Here is a 21185-nt window from a genome sequence, read left to right on the forward strand (position 1 = left end):
TTGCAACTTAATAATAATAATGGCATTTATTAAGCGCTCACTATGTGCAAAGCACTGTTCTAAGCGCTGGGGAGGTTACAAGGTGATCAGGTTGTCCCACAGGGGGCTCACGGTCTTCATCCCCATTTTACAGTTGAGGTAACTGAGGCCCAGAGAAGTTAAGGGACTTGCCCCGGGTCACACGGCTGACAATTGGCAGAGCGGGGATTTGAACCCATGACCTCTGAGTCCAAAGCCCGGGCTCTTTCCACTGAGCCACGCTGCTTCTCCATTTCTCTGTGCCTCTGTAAAATGGGGGTTTAGTGCCTGTTCTCCCTCCTAACTTCGACGAGAGCCCCAAGTGGGACGGGGACTATGGCTGACTTGATTAACTTGTATCTACTCCAGTGCTTAGAACTGCGTTTGATGTGTAATAAAGCATTTAACGCCATAATATTTTTTTTAAAAAAATCAGGCCAGAAACAAGCATGATTAACAGGTGAATCTGATCAGCAGGGAACAGACGATTGTGATTGTGCTGTTCCTCCCTCCACGTTAGCCTTGGGCCCTGTTAGGCCAGAGGCCCGGGAAAATTACGCCATTGCCGCCCCTTCCCACCTCCGTCACTCGGGAGAAAGAGGGCAACAGAAGCACGAGGCCAAGAGAGGACTGTGGCAGAAGCTGCTACGATACAATCCGCTCAGACACTGTCCCTTCACCCCTTGTGGCTCACAGTCTAAGTGGGAGGGGGAACAAGTATCTTAGCCCCACTTGACAGATGAGAAACTGAGAAGTTAAGCGGCTTGCCTATGGTCCCACCTTGGGCAAGCGGCAGAGCCGGGACTTGAACCCAGGTTATAAGTGATTTTATAGTATGGCTCAGATTAGGTCAATCAATCGTATTTATTGAGCACTGAACAAAGCATTTATGGGAGTACATAATGGAGTTGGCAGACAAGTTCCCTGCCCACAATGAGCTGACAGTCTAGAGGGAGAGACACTGGGGGATTCGGTCAACTCTTCTCTTTTTTGGGGCTACCAAAGCCCGACCACTTCCACTCAACAGAGACCTTCAACAACCCCCACCTCCTTTCGCTCACTCCACCCTCACCTCTGCCTGGAAGAAGGTGCATTTATCAAGGACGTTAGAATACTGAAATGCCGTATGTGAGCAGTGAGCTTCACAGAAACCCAGGATTGAAATGTCAGGCATTTTTCCCCCCCACCTAACATGGAGTTTTAAATGTTAATTAAGCCCGAGGAGGCCTCAAGTGCTGCACAGAACACAAGTTGGATTTCCTACTGAACTCCAAATCTGAGCAGGCTTGTAAGTCCCAAAATTGAAAAAAGAAAAAAAAAACCCAAAACAACCAAACAACCACCTTATTGTATCAGGAGAATGGGTTAAAATTGGTCTCTTTCAACTCATTGTGCTGTTGCCATTGTCTACGAAGCCCTACATCCTGCCCTCGGTTCTCCCTCCTCTGTGCAGGATGGTATCACTAAGAACCCACTAGTTCATTCATCTTTTTTCTAACACATTTGGCAGGGGAGAAGTTCCGCAGTTTTAGGCGGGCAAGTGTTGAAAATACTTCTTAATCCTCTCCCTCATCTTGGGGGCATTCTGGCATGGAAATGCAAACCTACAGATAAACTGTCCCATTTTCCAGAGGCAAACATGTTTTTAAGGTAGATCTGTGGAAAGGCAATGAAAGAAGCAACAATTTTCAGTTCACAGTGACGCCTCCTGCTCCTTTAAATTTATCTTTAGTCACAGAATACAGACCTGTAAGGCAGATGCTAACTCACACCCCTGGAAACAGTGCCACAGTTGGGGGAGAACAGGAAGAAAAAGTGACCAAAGCACAAGGAACAAGATGAACGAGCGCAGCCCGAGCAGCTAGAATTCTAAAAGAAATATTTAGACCTGCTGTGAGACTGCAGCAGAATTTGAAAAATATTGAAAATTAAAGAACGTTAAAAAAAAAATGTCAGATGGTTTGCACTTGCTGCGGGTGAACAGATTGTATCTTTAAGTAGCTGATACTGTTTAAGGATTTTCGGCTACAACCAACAAGTGCAAATTCTCTGCCATTTTTGAAGGCCCTAATTCTATCTCTGACCCATTCTGAATGCCAAGAAAAGTTTTTCTTATAGGCATGTCATCAGTGCTACCCTGGTTATCTACAGGGAAGTTTCTTTTACCACAGAGGTGAATATATTCATTCATGGACTCTTGCCCCGTGTTTTACGACAAGGCTACAATATTATGATATTTGCAGCTCTACATTTCTCTCCTTGACAACGCTCTGATGACAGCACATACCCTACAATATGTACGAATACTTTCCTCGCTTTCCTCTCTGGGAATAAATCCCTTCAAATTACTGGGCTCCTCTTAGCTCCTCTGAGAGTTGCACCCTCCAGGAGTAACTCGATTATGGTTTCCGTTCACCTGCCCCCGACAGTCTGAGCCCTAGACTTCCTGATAACTAAAGGGCGATGAGGGGTTTTAGAAAGTCATCCACATAATCATCACTTATACCACAACTGCTTTGACACATTTGAGTGCAGTGACCAATTTTTCCTTAGATCGTTTGCCACAGATAAAGTGCAAAGAAGAGCCCACACTCCTTTCCTCAGACTCCCAAGACTCCACGTTGCTCCTTGTAGAAAACAAAAACATCTCAGCACTGACTTCAGCAGGCTCCATCATCGTTCATACCACAACTGCTTTGACACATTTGAGTGCAGTGACCAATTTTTCCTTAGATCGTTTGCCACAGATAAAGTGCAAAGAAGAGCCCACACTCCTTTTCTCAGACTCCCAAGACTCCACGATGCTCATTGTAGAAAACAAAAACATCTCAGCACCGACTTCAGCAGGCTCCATCTCCATCAGCGGGCAGCCTCTTGTGTCATCTGCTCTATTCTCCCGCCACATCTCAACTGGGGCTCTGTGCTCTCAAACTCCCCTACCCTTTTCTCCCAGGAACACGGTTTTACCACAACTTTGCCAAACCAGCAAAGGGCAGCAGTGTGGCTTAGTGGATAGAGCGGGGGCCTAGGAGTCCGAAGGACCTGGCTTCGGTTCTAATCCCGGCTCGGCCACTGCTCTGCGATGTGATCTTCGGCAAGTCAGTTAACTTCTCTGTGCCTCAGTCACCCCATCTATAAAATGGGGATTACAACTGGGAAGTTGGACTTTGTCCAACTAATTTGTATCCACCCCAGTGCTTAGTACAGGGCCTGGCACAAAGTAAGCACTTAAATACCATTAAAAAAAACATTCTCCCAAACAGGTCTTTCCTCCAATACTACTAATTGATTTGTAATCCCACTCAGTAATTGCATAAATCCACCACCTGTCATCTCCTGCTTTGTGCCGTCCCACCTTTTCCCGAAGCCCTTCTTTAACTTCCTCTTCCTTCCCCTCTCTCCACTGCAGTTACTGAAATCATTTCCCCATTTCCTCCTGAATTCCGTACACTCCTCACCTAAATCTCCCATCGTCCCTGGCATGTGATGCAGCCTATCAGCCACTTCAGTTGCATCGATTATTTACATTTTACTGTCTCCCTCTTAACTATGGATTATTTGTTCATTTATGTCTGTTATCGCCAGCAGATTTAAGCTTCTCAAGTGTAGGGACCTCATTTAACTCCTTTTCTAGGTCTCGCACGCACTGAAGAAGTGTCGCACAGTAGGAACTAAAATACTTTGGATACTGACTGCACTATGGCAACTGCATTTAGTAGCTCAGTGTTTGCAAATTCAGTTTTAGTAGTTTGGACTCAAATTTCACAAATTTCATGTCTTTACCCTCCAGTGACTGCCCGTCCACTTCTGCATGAAAGAGATACTCCTCACCATCGAACTTAAAGCACTCCATCAGATCACCCCTATCTACCTTACCTTCTGATTTCTTACTACAAGCCTGCCTGCATATTTTGCTTCTTAATGCCAACCTACTCACTGGACCCCAATCTCATCTATCTTGCTGCCGACGTCTCACCCACATCCTCCCTCTTCGTACCCAATAGACGATCACTCGCCTCACCTTCAAAGCCTTATTCAAAATCACATCTCCTCCAAGAGGCCTTCCCTGACTAAGCCCTCATTTCCTCTTTTCCCACTCCCTTCAGCGTCACTCTTGCACTTGGGTTTGGAGCCCTCGTTCACCCTACCCTCAGCCCTACAGCACTTACGTAATTATCCATAATTTACTTATTTATATTAATGTCTGTCTCTCCCTTAAGACTGTAAGTTGGCTGTGGGCAGGGAATGTGTCTACCAACTTTATATAGAACTTTCTCAAGTGCTCAAAACAGTGCTCTAAACACGGTAAGCACTCAGTAAATATGACTGATTAAGGTAAGGCAAGCAAAGAGGTTGAATCCTTCTCTACTTTGGGTGGACAACATAAGAAAACAAGGGATGCAATGAATTTCCCACAGTGCAAAAGCCACCTGTTCTTCTAACCACTAAGCAATAAAAAGGGAAGAAGTTATATTCGTTTCTTTGAAGCCTGACTCCTGTAGGAGTCAGAGTCCCCAACAACATGCAGAACTGTAGTTTTGATTTGGCAAGAGAAATGGACTGCTAAACTGTTCAGGGATGCATTGCCTATAGGACAGATAATTCATTTGATACGATAGCCTAAGGAAAAAACTTTGCAAGTTATATCGAAACTGAGTCTGTGAAAAGTTTTCACAAGAAAACAAGATACAGTGAACAGTATCTACTGTTGGCAATATTGTCACCACTATCATTTCTACTCAAGAAAGCCCTTCACAATTCTTGAAAGAGAGAGAATATAGAGAAGAGATAAAGAGATGATTTTGGTCCCTTGGCCTTCCTGTACCTATTAGTGCAAAATTACTACTGTTACTAGTAGTAAATTTTTTAAAAAAACAACCCTTGTTTGATAATAATGACTACGGAACTAAGTTTTGGCACTTTATCTGCAAGGATGCATTAAAAATTGTGATTACAAATATGGAGACCCAAAAGATTTCTTATTGCTGCTCTGATTTGATGACATGGACACGTGATAGTTTTAGGGTACAGTTTTGGGGAGGCAGGCTGAAGAAGAGATCTGTGAAGGTGGGATGGTGCAAACCTGAACACCTCTAAAGGTTCAGAAGCTGCTCGTACTCCAGATATGAATCCCTGAAGCTTGCCTCCCCAAATAAGGCAGAGGGGAAAAGTACAGCGTTCCTTACCTATCTCTGAAGTTTAGGTCACCCTCATTTTCATCACCATGGAAAGCCCAAAATATTCACAAAAACCAAATTTGGAGATCCTGATACTATGGTAGTTCCTGAGCTATCAAGTATAACAACTTTTTTTTAGAGGAATAAACCAAAAGCTGGTATCTGAATTATTCTTTTTAATTCTTGGCCCATTTCTCAGCTATTTCATTAGAGGTTCTCTCACAAAGAACCAACATTGGATAGCATCACTACTCCCATTGCAAATCATTTTCACCTGCAGCAGAGTCAAACTCGTGTTCAACAACCAAGCAGGGATGGTGACTGAAGTAAATACACAACTGTGCCTGCTTCCTAAACCATTGCCACAGCTCTGACGCGACCAGTGGTCTATTGGGTCTCCCAACTTTATTCTACTGTACTTCTCCAAGTGCTTAATATGATGCTCTGCACACAGTATGCGCTGAATAAATACCACTGATTGGTTTCCACTTGCTTCTGAAAATCTCCCCCACCCGGTTGAGGATTGGTGAAATTCAGGAATACTAGTTAGCAACAGTCCTTTGAAAATAATCTGATGAAACCATTTGGGAACAAGGAGGCAACCAGAAATAGCAGATCTTACCCCAAATGGCGGATAGGAAGTAGCAGCTGCGGCTGAGGCAACTCCCACTGTGGGAGGGGGTATCCCTGAAGAGGAAGGTGGGAACAGACCCAAGGCATTCAGATTTAATCCAGGAATTAAATGTGCTTGAAGCTGCAACAGGAGAAAGACCACTTTAGTGTACAACGGATATGAGCAAATTTCATTTTGAGAATTCACGTTCCCAGACAGGTCATTAAATCACCCCACATCTTCCTCGACTCATTTCAAAAGGCAACAAGCAATTTTTGACGTGATGTTCTGGTCGGAGATGGACCAAGCACTGATGTCTTTCGGGGGAAGTCACACTGGCTAAACCAAAAAACACAAACCAAAAACAAACCAAAACAAATAAAAAAACACCCTAGAAACCCCAGGCTTGTCCCGGTGTTTCACACCAAGTCTTGTTCTGGACACTCACCACCCTCCCAGCACTGACCCACTACCTCTGAGGAGCAGGATAAGGAATGGGAAAGTCTACTGCAGAGCCTCAACACCATTAAAAAAAAGACAGATTAACTCTCAGGCCACAATCAACCGATAATTCCTTTGAAAATACTCTAGAATCTTCATCTTAAGGACAGCCTAATTTCTCATCCCTTGCTCCAGATGTTTCCTTGTCATCTAAAGTGATCTCTCAAAAAAGCTCTACCATTACTTATTACGAGAAGCAGCGTGGCTCAGTGGAAAGAGCCCGGGCTTTGGAGTCAGAGGTCGTGGGTTCAAAATCCAGCTCTGCCGATTGGCAGCTGTGTGACTTCGGGCAAGTCACTTAACTTCTCTGTGCCTGTTACCTCATCTGTAAAATGGGGATTAAGACTGTGAGTCCCTTGTGGGACAACCCGTTCGCCTTATAACCTCCCCAGCTTAGAACAGTGCTTTGCACATAGTAAGTGCTTAATAAATGCTATCATTATTCTTATTATTATTACTGCAGAGTTTTCATGGTCTCTGAGTAAGGCAGGAGACAATACCTCCAGCAGTTTTTCGACCTTAAATCAAGAAGAGTGTGGCCAGAAAAAACAGTCCCACAGCAGTCCTTCAAGAACACTAGTGTGTCCTTTTTAAATACAGATTTGGGTAGTGGGAATTGTTTACACCAGAATGTGTAATCATTACTATTGGAAGCTACAATCTAACATTTATTGCTTAAAGAACTCAGCACAACATAATTTGATCCAACAGTTTAAATACACTAACACACACACACAGTTCTCATTCTGTGAGAGTTAGCAAGGCTGCTTTCTCATATACGAAAGAAATAGAAAGAAAAATAACATCAGAATGAGTGCCTAAGAGTAACCATACACTGATCAGAGCCGATGTTAAAGCACAAACCATCAGTGATAAAAGGGGCCATTTGGTAATAGCATTTGAGTTCAGAGGTTCCCAGTTTCACAGTTTCTTGAAGATGATAATTCCAGTCCCAGTCCAGATTTGGACAAGATGAGAACTCAGCAGTGAAAGGTCAGAATCTATCCTTATTATCAGTTAAATTCAATGATACTTATCACCTCTGCTGATAATGTAAATTACTTGCTTACTAAGATAGGGAAAGCACTTTATTTACATAAGGTGGCAGAATAAAATGGAGCATTTTCCTTCTTGTTACAATTTAAAAACGGATTTAGAAAGCTGGGGTGGAGTCTAGATACAGAAATGGAACATATCCCATTTTTCTTAGTCCCCTGATAACTCCTCCCTTGCCCCAATCACTGAACTAATTAACCAGTTATCATCAATCATTTGGATACTATTTTTTCCTCCTCTTTGGTACTGTTAAATATCAAATTGTGTCCTGACAGGAATTACCCTGGCCTAACACGGGCCCCAGATTATCTCAAAAACAATCAGATGACTCCTTTCAATTCTCCACGTGGCAAAGCAACACTAACCTCCTAAAGGATCACGGGAATGACTAGAAAAAGGGGAAACATCCAAACAACTCTCCACCCCATCATGTAACAACTCACATTCATAGCAGCAATATCATTTTCATAAGACTCCCTGATTTTCTTCATTATTTCCTCCTCAGCCTTGGCACAAGTTTCAATACTGCCTTTTACTGTAATGGTCCTTTCTGGGTTATACAGCGTTAAGTCCTGCAAACTGCAGGGGGGAGGGAAAAAAAAAAAGATAAGAAGACAGTTAATTAGCATTTAGTCACAGATGGCAATCAAAGCCCAACCACGGAGGCTAGCAATATCTGAAAGTGGGTGGGCCAACGTGACAAAGGAATGAGCAAGATGTATTTACTGGAGACTAAAAGGCCTAGAATACAGGAACTGCAGGAGGGAAAAGAGGAAAGAGCTTTTGCTCCAAATTGGTGTCTGAGGTTCCGCTTAGTGTTTTAAATGTGCACATATCGGGATCAGTAAAGGTAAAGGATGTTCATCATTTAACTGAGAAATACAGGAAGACAACAGTTCTGAGTGGAATGCAGGTTTTGAGGTCGTTCAGTAAAGGATTTTACAGCACCTTTAAATGTGCTCTTATTGTACACTGAAAAGCCCATGGGCTAGTCTAGATATGATACACGCATACAGAATGCAGGGCTGACTTTCTAGATATTCAGCTGTCTTAATCGAACCCACCACGCACGTACACAAATGTTTCTCCCGACATCGGCGTTCTGTCCCGATAGCTGTATATTATCAAATCATCCCTTAATTTCCTACCAGAGGTGTAGCCGATGTGTATAATGAACACTCACGTAACGGATAAACCGATTGGACTGTATCCATTTGCCATAATGGAAACCCCAGAGGCTTTATGGAGGCATCTGGAATTGTTCCCCCGATTCCCACCCCCAAACAATGCTTCTTGGAGTATCCAAAGGGGAAGCGGCATTAAGAGCTTTCAACATGGTAAACTGCATCTTGGTGGCTTTCTCAAGTCTACCACAACCTACATTTGGTAAGATAATGTCATACGTGATTACGTTACAAAAAAACACCCAAAGATAGTTAAGCAGCTTGAAAGATACAACTCAAAATGGAAAGATAATGCTCCTCTGGTGTGGAGCTTCTCTCCCTGGAGGAAGCATTCAGAGGCATTTTGCAGTTTGTTTTTAATGTGACTTTTCAATGCTAATAATGTTTACCCTTCCTGAAGAAAAGGGCAAAATACTCCATTCTACTACGTATAAATTCTTACTCATTTTGAGCATGTAGAGAATGTCTATTATTTAAATTAAAGCAAACTAGTTTCTAAAAACAGAACTACGGAAATCTTAACAGATTCCACTTTGTATAATTTCAGGGAAATGTTCTCAGACAACTTTCTATTGGTGCACACACAGATATCTATACATGTAGATCTTGCGTATATTTGTACACTTATTACTCTATATTTTTAATGATCTATTTATTTTATTTTGATAGTACTATTTGTTTTATTTTGTTAGTCTATTTTATTTTGTTAGTATTATTTATTTCATTTTGTTAGTTCTATTTATTTTATTTGTTAGTACTATTTATTTTATTTTAGTTCTATTTATTTTATTTTGTTAGTACTATTTATTTTATTTTGTTAGTACTATTTATTTTATTTTGTTAGTCTGTTTATTTTATTTTGTTAGTGCTATTTATTTTATTTTGTTAGTATGTTTGGTTTTGTTCTCTGTCTCCCTCTTTTAGACTGTGAGCCCACTGTTGGGTAGGGACCGTCTCTATATGTTGCCAACTTGTACTTCCCAAGCGCTTAGTACAGTGCTCTGCCCACAGTAAGCGCTCAATAAATATGATTGATTGATTGATTGATCCCCCCCAGCGCTTAGAACAGTGCGTCACACATAGTAAGTGCTTAACAAATGGCGGTGTTATTATTATTATTATTATTATTATTATTATTACACAGATCAAAAGGTAAACTGTAGCTGAGTGTTCTTTTAGCCATTTATACCATTTGCAAATATTGGAAAGCCAGCAGGATTACCAAAGAAGCTGTTGCCTGGAAAATACTGCTCTATCAATCAATCAATCAATCGTATTTATTGAGCGCCTACTGTGTGCAGAGCACTGTACTAGGCGCTTGGGAAGTCCAACTTGGCAACATGTAGAGACGGTCCCTACCCAACAGTGGGCTCACAGTCTACGTGAATCATAAAAGTAAAAACATGTAATTACTCTGCATATCTTGTAGAGAAGCAGCGTGGCTCAGTGGAAAGAGCCCGGGCTTTGGAGTCAGAGGTCAGGGGTTCGAATCCCGGCTCCACCACAAGTCTGCTGTGTGACCTTGGGCAAGTCACTTCACTTCTCTGAGCCTTAGTTACCTCATCTGTAAAAATGGGGATTAAGACTGTGAGCCCCACGTGGTACAACTTGATCACCTTGTAACCTCCCCAGCGCTTAGAACAGTGCTTTGCACATAGTAAGCGCTTAATAATAAATGCCATCATCATGTGTATATAGCTATAATTCTATTTATTCTGATGGTTTTGACACCTGTCTCCTTGTTTTGTTTTCTGTCTCCCCCTTCTAGACTGAGAGCCCATTGTTGGGTAGGGAACGTCTCTATATGTTGCCGATTTGTACTTCTCAAGCGCTTAGTACAGTGCTCTGCACACAGTAAGCGCTCAATAAATACGAATGAATGAATGAATGAATAAATTAAAGCAAAATAGTTTCTAAAAGCAGAACTACGGAAATCTTAACAGATTCCACTTTGTATAATTTCAGGGAACGTTCTCAGACAACTTTCTATTGATGCACACACAGATATCTATCCATATAGATCTTGCGTATATTTGTACACTTATTACTCTATATTTTTAATGATGTGTATATAGCTATAATTCTATTTATTCTGATGGTATTGACACCTGTCTCCTTGCTTTGTTTTCTGTCTCCCCCTTCTAGACTGAGAGCCCATTGTTGGGTAGGGAACGTCTCTATATGTTGCCAATTTGTACTTCCCAAGCGCTTAGTACAGTGCTCTGCACACAGTAAGCGCTCAATAAATACGAATGAATGAATTCATGAATGAATGAATACCAGGTTAACCCACCTCTTTCCAGCTTCCCTTATTTTGCAATCTTATCTGTATCCTGAATAGTCCTATTAATTGGCAGCCTCTCTGCTATAATAGGAAAAGTATTTCTAGTCCTTTCTCTGACCCTGAACACACACTCTCTGCTCTACATTGTCTCTATCCTTCCACACTCCTCTCTTTCCATTTTACCCCAAATGCAAGGATAACTCAAGTTGGAGTATTCAAACCATTCAGCACTTACTCATCATCATCATCAATCGTTATTTATTGAGCGCTTACTATGTGCAGAGCACTATACTAAGCGCTTGGGAAGTACAAATTGGCAACATATAGAGACAGTCCCTACCCAACAGTGGGCTCACAGTCTAAAAGGGGGAGACGGAGAACAAAACCAAACATACTAACAAAATAAAATAGAGTAGATATGTACAAATAAATTAAATAAATAAATAGAGTAAAAAATATGTACAAACATATATACATATATACTCCTTCCTGCTCTCCACTGGATGATGTTCCCCTCGGTCGCAAATGGAAACAGTAATAGTGGGCAGAAAGATGGAATGGGTGTCATGTCAGTACCAGTTCTGCAATATCGGAGTTGACCAGAACGTCCTTAGAGATTCAGGGAACGTATATGTTTGTACATATTTATTACTCTATTTATTTATTTATTTATTTATTTTACTTGTACCTATCTATTCCATTTATTTTATTTTGTTAGTATGTTTGGTTTTATTCTCTGTCTCCCCCTTTTAGACTGTGAGCCCACTGTTGGGTAGGGACTGTCTCTATAGGTTGCCAACTTGTGCTTCCCAAGCGCTTAGTACAGTGCTCTGCACACAGTAAGCGCTCAATAAATACGATTGATGATGATGATGATGAATACGAGCCCGAATGAACACTGGAAGAAACTGCGTATGTCTATGTGCATGCTGTTGGAAGGAAAGAGTACTTGTGTGTTTTCTTTAATGCGGGTTTTTGCCACAAAGCAACCCCATTATAACAGAAAAATTGGGTCTTCAAAGCCCAGGCCTCTCCGCTATTGATTAAAGCAGAGAATTATCTAGGTGGCTTTTGAGAACTGAAGAGGAGAGTGTTCCCCATTTCACAGTAAATCTTAATTCCTGCTCTCCCTCTGCAAATGTGTGTACTTACAACGCATGTTTTCATTTGGGTTTGGTTTTTTTTTGGCTTCACCTTCAAGCTCCTTAAGGGCGGGGACTGTATCTGCTATTTCTTTTGTACATTTATTCCTCCTTACCCATCCACGCAAAGCCGGACGTGTGCTTCGAACTCAGTGGATGCTCGGAAAATCTCCTCAACCTCATAAGCACTGGGAAGGTTTTAGAGAGAAGGGCTTCAATATCATGGTCCAACTGATATATTACTAAGCCCATGACAACTTCAGAGTCCATGATGCAGGCAAAACTTTCACCACGACACTACTTACGGGGATATTGTGATTTTAGTGTCCGTGTCCTGTTCAATTTTTTTAAGATTTCTTCCTTCTTTGCCGATAAGTCGACCCACAAAGTTGTTGTGTGCTAAAATCTTCAAAGGTATTTCTTCAGTACTGAAAATGGAAACACGGAAGATTTTGAACGGGGACAGGCATGTTACAGTGAACTGCATTACAAAACAAACTCAAATTAATTTAGACCGTAAAGTCATTGTGAGCAGGGACTGTGTCTACCAACTCTTTTGCATTGTACTTTCCCAAGAACTTAGCCCACTGCTCTACATACAATAAGCACTCAATAATTACCATTAAATTCACTGTTCAAGGATGGCTGCATGGAAAAGCCCCATGAAAAATATTGTCAACAGACTGGGGTGAAGGTTTTAACTGGAATGCTTCGTGGTTTGTGGAGTTTCTTTAAAATTGAAAATCTCTGACATGGTTCGGGGAAAGGTTTTTCAGTACTTACCAGGAGGAGGCCCAATTTAATAATGGTGAAAGGATTAAGATACCAGTCCCCATCTCTTTTTCCTGATTAACAACTTGGTATGCCACTTGAACTAACAATAAAATAGTTGACACCTACTATGTGATCCTTCAAAGCTTTCCAAAGACGGTTTGTTAGTCCCCCACTGCCAGGGCTTACACCTGACAGATCTCAGATCTGGTTCCTTTTTTTAAGTAGGTGTGAGAAGAAGAGGAAAAATGCTCTTGTTGTCATTCAAAACCTGCATTGTTACCATGCCTTCTATAGCAGCTTCCTGGGACATTGCTATTCATTATATAATCAAAACCCTAGCAACACAAACTAATATAGACTAAAGGATTTTGTGTTCCAGACACCAAACACCCAATTGGAGATTAAAGAGTTCCTTAAAGACTTCCTTAAAGAAGTAATAATAATAATACTAATAATAATGGTTTTTTGTTAAGCGCTTACTATGTGTCAAGTACTGTAGTAAACACTGGGGTAGATACCAGATCCCATATGAAGCTAACAGTCTAAGTAGGAGGGAGAACAGGTTTCAAAACCCCTTTTACAGATGAGGGTACTGAGGCACAGATAAGTTAAATGACTTGCCCAAAGCCACACATTAGACAAGGGACAGAGCCGGTCTTAGACCTGTGCTCTTTCCTCTAGGCCACGCTACTTAGCAGTGTAAGCGAAAACACCGCAAATCCAAGCTATATTTTCCCATCCTTAAATGGAAAATCAGCAGCACAGTTATTGTGCCATTTGGAGTCATTTTCAATTTGAGCAAGTTTGGGACCTGCACCTAACTGAAAAGTCCCCAGGATCAGTTCTATGCCAAAAGGTTTTTGCCAAACCTGGTATTAAGTCTCTGCTTCTACAAAAAAAAAAAAAAAAAATAATGAATGAATGAAATCCTTCCTCAAAGACGATCAGGCAGAGGAACTCCCGGCTACGTCACTAAATCGGCTTTTTTCCTACTCGGTACCTATTTTGGGGCTAAATGTACCGGGGAGTGAGATTGGTAAATAAATTTGTTTAGTTAGCAAACACGCTGCTCCTCAAGTGCCCTCTGGTGCTAGATTTGTGATGCTGTTGGAAAACAGATACCCCGTAAGCTAGCGGGACAGCTATAACCGGGAAATGGATTTTGAAAATAATGATTCCACATAACTACTTTTCGGCAAAAAAGAATATCAGAAGTAACTCACCATGTGAAGGAATACAGCAAGATATAAAATGGTGAAAAATAAGAACAGCGTATTTCTTCCGATAAACCCAGAGGGCATGATATACATTCCGTTTTTACCACACCATACAGGAGCTAATGTTTTCCCCATTTCAGATGCAGGTAAATTAGATATTAATTAATTACGACAACTGGAGTATTTGTCAAGTGCTTACTGTATGCCACACAGTGTACTAAGCGTTTGGGATATAGGATAATCAAGTCCCACATGTGGCTCACAAAGTAAGTAGGGGGGAGAGAACAGGTACTGAATGCCCATTTTACAGATGAGGGAATTGAGGCCCAGAGAAGGTAAGTGACTTGCCCGAAGTCTCACAGCGGGTAAGTGGCAGAGCAGAGATTAGAACTCAGGTCCTCTGATTCCCAAGCCAGGCAATTTCCACTAGACCACACTGCTTCGGGAGTAAAGGGATTTGTCTGATGTTACACAACTAGCTCCCTAGCGCTCTATTGTTACTTGAATTCCATAACTACTTTGAAAAAAAAATGGAAAAGTCACCAAATCTTTGACTTTTACATGCCTTAAAATGAATCATTCCTGAGTTCTGGAATAGTAAATTATAATCTTAAAACAGAGAGCAACTGCTACCTCATCATATTTGCACTACCTGACCGCTTGTGAACTCACACGCAGCCATAGCACATATGTACATTTTACAGACCTGAAAAGTCACCAGCTCCTGTACATCTTGCCCTTCTTCTCTTTCCTTCTATCTATACTTTATTTCGAATCCCAGCTCCAGTTGTCTGCTGTGTGACCTTAGACAAGTCACTTGACTTCTCTGGGCCTCGGTTACCTCATCTATAATATGGGGATTAAGACTGTGAGCCCCATGGAGGACAGGGACAGTGTCTTGTATCTACCCCAGTGCTTAGTATAGTGCCTGGCACATGGTAAGCACTTAACAAATGCCATAAACAACAACATGTTTGCCTCCTCCACTAGAATGTACAGTTCTTGGGTGTCAGGATTTTTGACTAACTCTATTGACCTGTCCCAAGTGCACTAATAATAATAATGATAATAATGGCATTTATTAAGCACTTACTATGTGCAAAGCACTGCAAAGCGCTGGGGAGGTTACAAGGTGATCGGGCTGTCCCACGGGGGGGCTCCCCGTCTTAATCCCCATTTTACAGATGAGGTGACTAAGGCCCAGAGAAGTTAAGTCACACAGCTGACAGTTGGTGGAGCCGGGATTTGAACCCATGACCTCTGACTCCAAAGCCCGGGCTCTTTCCGCGGAGCCAAGCTGCTTCACAAAGTAGATGCTCAGTAAATACTATTGACTGATTAAATACTGGTTTTTGTAGTGAAGGCTTAGCTAATCCAGGGATGAGAACACGATAGACTAACACCAATAAAATTCTGCAACCCAACTAGCCAGTTGGCATAGGGTGCCCAGGCCAAGAGATATTCCCAGCACCTGTATATATGTATATATGGTTGTATAGATTTATTACTCTATTTATTTTATTTGTACATATTTATTCTATTTATTTTATTATGTTAATATGTTTTGTTTTGTCGTCTGTCTCCCCCTTCTAGACTGTGAGCCCACTGTTGGGTAGGGACCGTCTCTATATGTTGCCAACTTGTACTTCCCAAGCGCTTAGTACAGTGCTCTGCACACAGTAAGCGCTCAATAAATATGATTGAATGAATGAATGGTCTCAGACAGTGTCATAACCCTTGACAGTTAGCCCCCCTCCTCTCCCCAACCCCATCAAAAACAGAGGATTAATTAAACCTAAATTAACACAGTAGTATGTGAAATAAAGTGATTCACCTGTATTTCTTGATGTACACAGCAGAGCTTTGTTTCAGTGGAGCCAACATGAGGCAGTACCGGCATGTCAAGTTTTTAGAATAAAGCTTTCTTTACTCACAATTTTGTATCTTGAGCTTCCTTTTGCATAATCTCCATAATAATTTTACATGCTGTCGAGCAGCCTTCGGGCGTAGAGTGGATAGTAATTGGCTTCTCAGCGGCACCTGCATTTTCTTTACGATGAATATCAATTCTTCAAGTGGGAGCAATAACAATGGAAGAAAAGGTGAGCAAAAAGCACTGGTCTATTCTTAGTAACCACAGCAGGAATTATCAATCAATCAATCATATTTATTGAGCGCTTACTGTGTGCAGAGCACTGTACTAAGCGCTTATCAATTATCAATATCAACCTATAGCAGGATTTCTTAAGCTAGTTGTTGAGTTATTATACATCAAAATAACTACACACCGATACTCAAAATATCCAATGAAGAAGAAGCTCCTCTTTGGTTTAAAACAGCGATGCACAAACTTTTGGGGGCCTACTTTTTCAAGCTGAAATCACTGATTTCACCACTGCTCATTTAATTTTTTTTTAAACTACGCTCTATTTACCAACCTTCCCCCAAACCCTGTTTCTTTACCTCACAAATTGTCCAGAGCCTTGTTTGCATCCTCACCTGCTCTTCTTCTATATACTTATGCTTGAAAAACCCCCTTCAGTGCTATCCTTGCATTCTAATACATACAAGACTCCCACGTGGGAATATACTGCTTTCCAAACTTCCTAGAATACTCCCCAGTAACAGCAAAAAAGTATATGATCTACTTTTTTGTGCACTGCAAAAAAGGAGCAATGAGAGTATCTATCAAATTCATGGGAACCACCCACCAATAAAAAAAATTCTGTGTCTTTTTCCTAGTGGAAAAACCCATTTTAATTTCTGGGTGGAATTGGAGAGAGCTTTTTTTTTAAAAAAAGAAAAAAGGAACGGAGCTGGCGGGGAAAGTTGGGAGAGGTGAACAGCATGGGAAAAACAAGACTACAGGACTACTACCACATTTCCAGTTAATTCCTCTCTGAGATTTCTCCCTCATTAGTTTTGTGACCACACTGCTTCAGAATAGAACTCATGGGGTCAGGGAGCATTCCTCCCTTTGCGCTGATATAATAATAATAATAATAATAATAATAATAATAGCATTTGTTAAATGCTTACTATGTACAGAGCACTGTTCTAAGCGCTGGGGGGGATACAAGGTGATCAGGTTGTCCCACGCGGGGCTCACAGTCTTAATCACAGTCTTCATCCCCATTTTACAGATGAGGTAACAAGCACAGAGAAGTTAAGTGACCTGCCCAGAGTCACACAGCTGACAAGTGGCAGAGCCGGGATTAGAACCCATGACCTCTGGCTCCCAAACCCGTGCTCTTTCCACTGAGCCACGCTGCTTCTCAAGCTCCCAAGCTTTGGTTTTCCCTATGTGGACCAATGGCATGACTCTGACCCTACAATCCTTTTCAGAAACCCTCCTGAAGAGCTGAAATCTGCCTCTGCAAAAAAGAGCAGGGCAGCAGACTTTTTTTTTTTGGTGGGCAGGGGGTTGGGGGGTAAGAAGGAGAAGAGGGGGTGTGTTGAGAATGGTCCCAACTACCCTACCCTCTACTTTTCCCCTCGTAAAGAGTCACCAAATACCTATTCCTCGATCTTGACTCACAGATACACTTTTAAAAGACATTTCCAGAGCGCCTTCTGTTCAGCAGATGCCAATTCTGCCAAAAGAGGTGCATGGCACATCTTCGGGGTGGAGGTGCCAAGCTTTATAACGTGGGTTTTCCCCCAGATTACTGGGAAACAGAAACGAGGGACTGAAGTCAGGGATTTGACAGGCCCAACTGGCTTTGATGCTAAAGTGAAGAGCCAGCTCTCTCTCAATCAATCAATCAATCGTATTTATTGAGCGCTTACTGTGTGCAGAGCACTGTACTAAGCGCTTGGGAAGTACAAACTGGCAACACATAGAGACAGTCCCTACCCAACAGTGGGCTCACAGTCTCTCGTCCACCCCTTTCCTAGCAAGTTGGTGAGACACAAGCAGAGGCTTGCAGAATCACATCTACTCCCAGAGTCACCAGGAGAGGAGTTGGAGATGGAGAGGCGAAGGACGGAAGATTTAAAAAAAAAAAAAGAAATGCTAGTCACATAATCCACTCGCTTCCAAGAGACTAGGGGGGTTGGGAGAGGGTACTGGAGGAGAAAAAAAGCCAAGTAATTTATGAGAGGCATGGTGACATCTTCACTGCACGCATTCATACGACCAAGTGACCCAAATACGGAACTCGAGATTAAGATAGCATCCTCTTCCTGGAGCTCTGCTGATCAAGAGCCAGAACTGAAGTGAGGGAGCAGAACCCCGCAAACCACTGTTCTGTAGCCACTCCGTCCAGTCTGAACTATGAAAAAAGCATCAACGGGGTATTCCTGCTCAAGAGGTGGCAGGATAACCCCGGCTTCTGGTGCCTCGCACGATATTTGAATTTCAAACACGGTCCGGTTTTTGTGATGTGCCACACCACCTCGGCCGCCAGTATATTTCCATCCCTTTGCCAGGATGGAGATTATTTACTGGGGGGAATCCCTTGAGGGCAGAGAATGTTATGCACTGATTAGGCCGGCCATCTGAGACTACTCCAGAAACCACAGGGGAAAATAATGACTGATTTTTGTGGCAAAAGTTAATTAAATCCTGTGGCAGGACAAAGGAAATGAATCGTTGGAAGGAATAAAGCCTCTACACCTCCTTTTTCTCCCCCCGTATCTCCCGCTTCACCTCCTGCTCCCATCTTTTCCAGCCCGTGGCACCCCAACAAATTTTTCAGAGTTTAAAAAAAAAAAAATTAAAACAATCAGAGAAGCCCACAGGCACATGACTCATCAAGGTACTGTGACCTAAACAAGCAAGAGGAATGGTATTTATTGAGCACCTAAGTGCCGCATACTGTAGTGAGCACTTGGGAAATTACCACAGAAGCTGCATGGCCTAGTGGATAGAGCACGAGTCAAAAGGATCTGAATTCTAATCCCAGCCCTGCCACTTGCCTGCTGTGTGACCTTGGGCAAGTCGCTTCACTTCTCTGTGCCTCAGTTCCCGCATCTGCAAAATGGCGATTCAGACTGAACGCCCCATGTGGGACAGGGACTGTGTCCAACCTGAATATCTTATAACTCCCCCAGTGCTCAGAACAGCGCCTGGCACGTCGCGCTTAGCAAATATATCTATAATTCTATTTATTTTGATGGAATTGACACCTGCCTACTTGTTCTGTTTTGCTGTCTGTCTCCCCCTTCTAGACTGTGAGCCCACTGTTGGGTAGGAACTGTCTCTAGATGTTGCAGAATTGTACTTTCCAAGGGCTTAGTACAGTGCTCTGCACGCAGTAAGCGCTCAATAAATACGACTGAATGAATGAATACCACAATTAGTACTGCTATTATCATCACAGAAAAGCAGAACCCACGTCCAACTTATCTTGTATCTACTCCAGCACTAAGCACAGTACCCGGCACATAGTAAGAACTTAAATACCATTAAAAAAAAAAAGGCCCACCATTTAGAGGGTGTGGGTTTCAGAATACACCTACCTCCTTTCTGCTTCCCTCCACCCTAAATTCCTTATACGTAAACTCCGAGAGGGAGGGGGATTTTCATTCTATAGGTACAACTCCTTATCTTCCCTCCCAAACCCTGCCCTCTCCCTGACTTTCCCATCACTGTAGACGGCACCACCATCCTTCCCGTCTCACAAGCCCGCAACCTTGGTGTCATCCTCAACTCCGCTCTCTCGTTCACCTCTCACGTCCAATCTGTCACCAAATCCTGCTGGTCTCACCTCCGCACCATCGCCAAGATCCGCCCTTTCCTCTCCATCCAAACCTGTTGGTTCAATCTCTCATCCTATCCTGACTGGATTACTGCATCGGCCTCCTCTCCGGGGAGAGGACCTCGGGCACGAGCACCAGAGGGTGAAAAGCCGTGATTCTCAGTCAGGGGCTTCTGGTGGGCTAGTGCAAATCATCACCGCTCTTGGCCTCTTCGAGACCGAGGCTGTCTGCCAGACCACCATCAGCGACCGGCCCCGGGGCACCAAAAAAGATGCCCTCCTTATCCTGACTCAACTGGGGTTAGCCACAAGACAAAAAGTGGTCTGTTCGCCTAGACCCGGAGGAGCATTTTGTGGTCCTGTTAGCTCGTAGACAGGAAGGTGGCAGGGACATCTCAATCACCCCTTGATGTCAGGAAGGACATTGGGAGAGGGCCGGAAACAAGTTGGGAGGTGTCACACAGACAGCTCGATTCTCCAGCAGCTGCAATGGTAAGCAGCTGTGGCCAGAAGATAAGAGGGAGGAGGGGACGGGGCAAAATTTGAAAATCCTTTCTATGTGCAAACACAGCAGCTCTTCTGGGTTTCCTCTGTGGGAGAATTTTAGGGAAGCAGGGCGGCTGGGTGTAAAGAACAGAGCCCAGGAGTCAGAAGACCTGGGTTCTAATCTTGGCTCCGCCACATGTCTGCTGAGTGACCTTGTGCAAGTCACTTAACTTCCCTGGGCTTCCACGGTAAAATGGACTGTGAGCCCGTGTAGAAAAATGGACTGTGTCCATGTAGAGAAGCAGCGTGGCTCGGTGGAAAGAGCCTGGGCTTGGGAGTCAGAGATCGTGGGTTCTCATCCCGGCACCGCCACTTGTCTGCTGTGTGACTTTGGGCAGGTCACTTCACTTCTCTGGGCCTCAGTTCCCTCATCTGTAAAATGGGGATGAAGACTGTGAACCCTACGTGGGACAATCTGATTACCTTGTATCCCCTCCAGTGCATAGAACAGTGCTTGGCACATAGTAAGTGCTTAACAAATACCAACATCATCATCATTATTATTATTATTACCCCAGAGTCTAGTATAGCACCTGGCACACGCTCATCCTCTGGCTGTAAGCTCACTGTGGGCAGGGAATATGTCTGTTTATTGTTATACTGTTCTCTCCCAAGTGCTTAGTAGCATGCTCTGCACAGAGGAAGGGCTTAACCAATACCAACAGCATCATCATCATTATTATTATTATTACCCCAGAGTCTAGTATAGCACCTGGCACACGCTCATCCTCTGGCTGTAAGCTCACTGTGGGCAGGGAATATGTCTGTTTATTGTTATACTGTTCTCTCCCAAGTGCTTAGTAGCATGCTCTGCACAGAGGAAGTGCTTAACAAATACCAACATCATCATCATCATCATTATTATTATTACCCCAGAGTCTAGTATAGTGCCTGGCACACGCTCATCCTCTGGCTGTAATCTCACTGTGGGCAGGGAATATGTCTATTGTTATATTGTTCTCTCCCAAGTG

At 42.8% G+C, this 21185-nt stretch overlaps 1 protein-coding gene across 1 annotated transcript in view; it reads right to left on the reverse strand.

Moving 5' to 3' along the window:
- IGF2BP3 (insulin like growth factor 2 mRNA binding protein 3) overlaps positions 1-21185 on the reverse strand; it is a 200545-nt gene that overhangs the window by 21744 nt on the left and 157616 nt on the right. Inside the window, exons 7-10 of the mRNA XM_038769399.1 lie at positions 15901-16035; positions 12281-12403; positions 7809-7944; positions 5818-5949 (exon numbers count right to left, since the gene is read on the reverse strand). Of these exons, the coding sequence (XP_038625327.1) occupies positions 5818-5949; positions 7809-7944; positions 12281-12403; positions 15901-16035 (526 nt within the window). The remainder of the gene's footprint in view (positions 1-5817; positions 5950-7808; positions 7945-12280; positions 12404-15900; positions 16036-21185) is intronic.

The sequence above is a fragment of the Tachyglossus aculeatus genome, chromosome 2 (genome assembly GCF_015852505.1).
Source record: "Tachyglossus aculeatus isolate mTacAcu1 chromosome 2, mTacAcu1.pri, whole genome shotgun sequence".
NCBI lineage: Eukaryota > Metazoa > Chordata > Mammalia > Monotremata > Tachyglossidae > Tachyglossus > Tachyglossus aculeatus.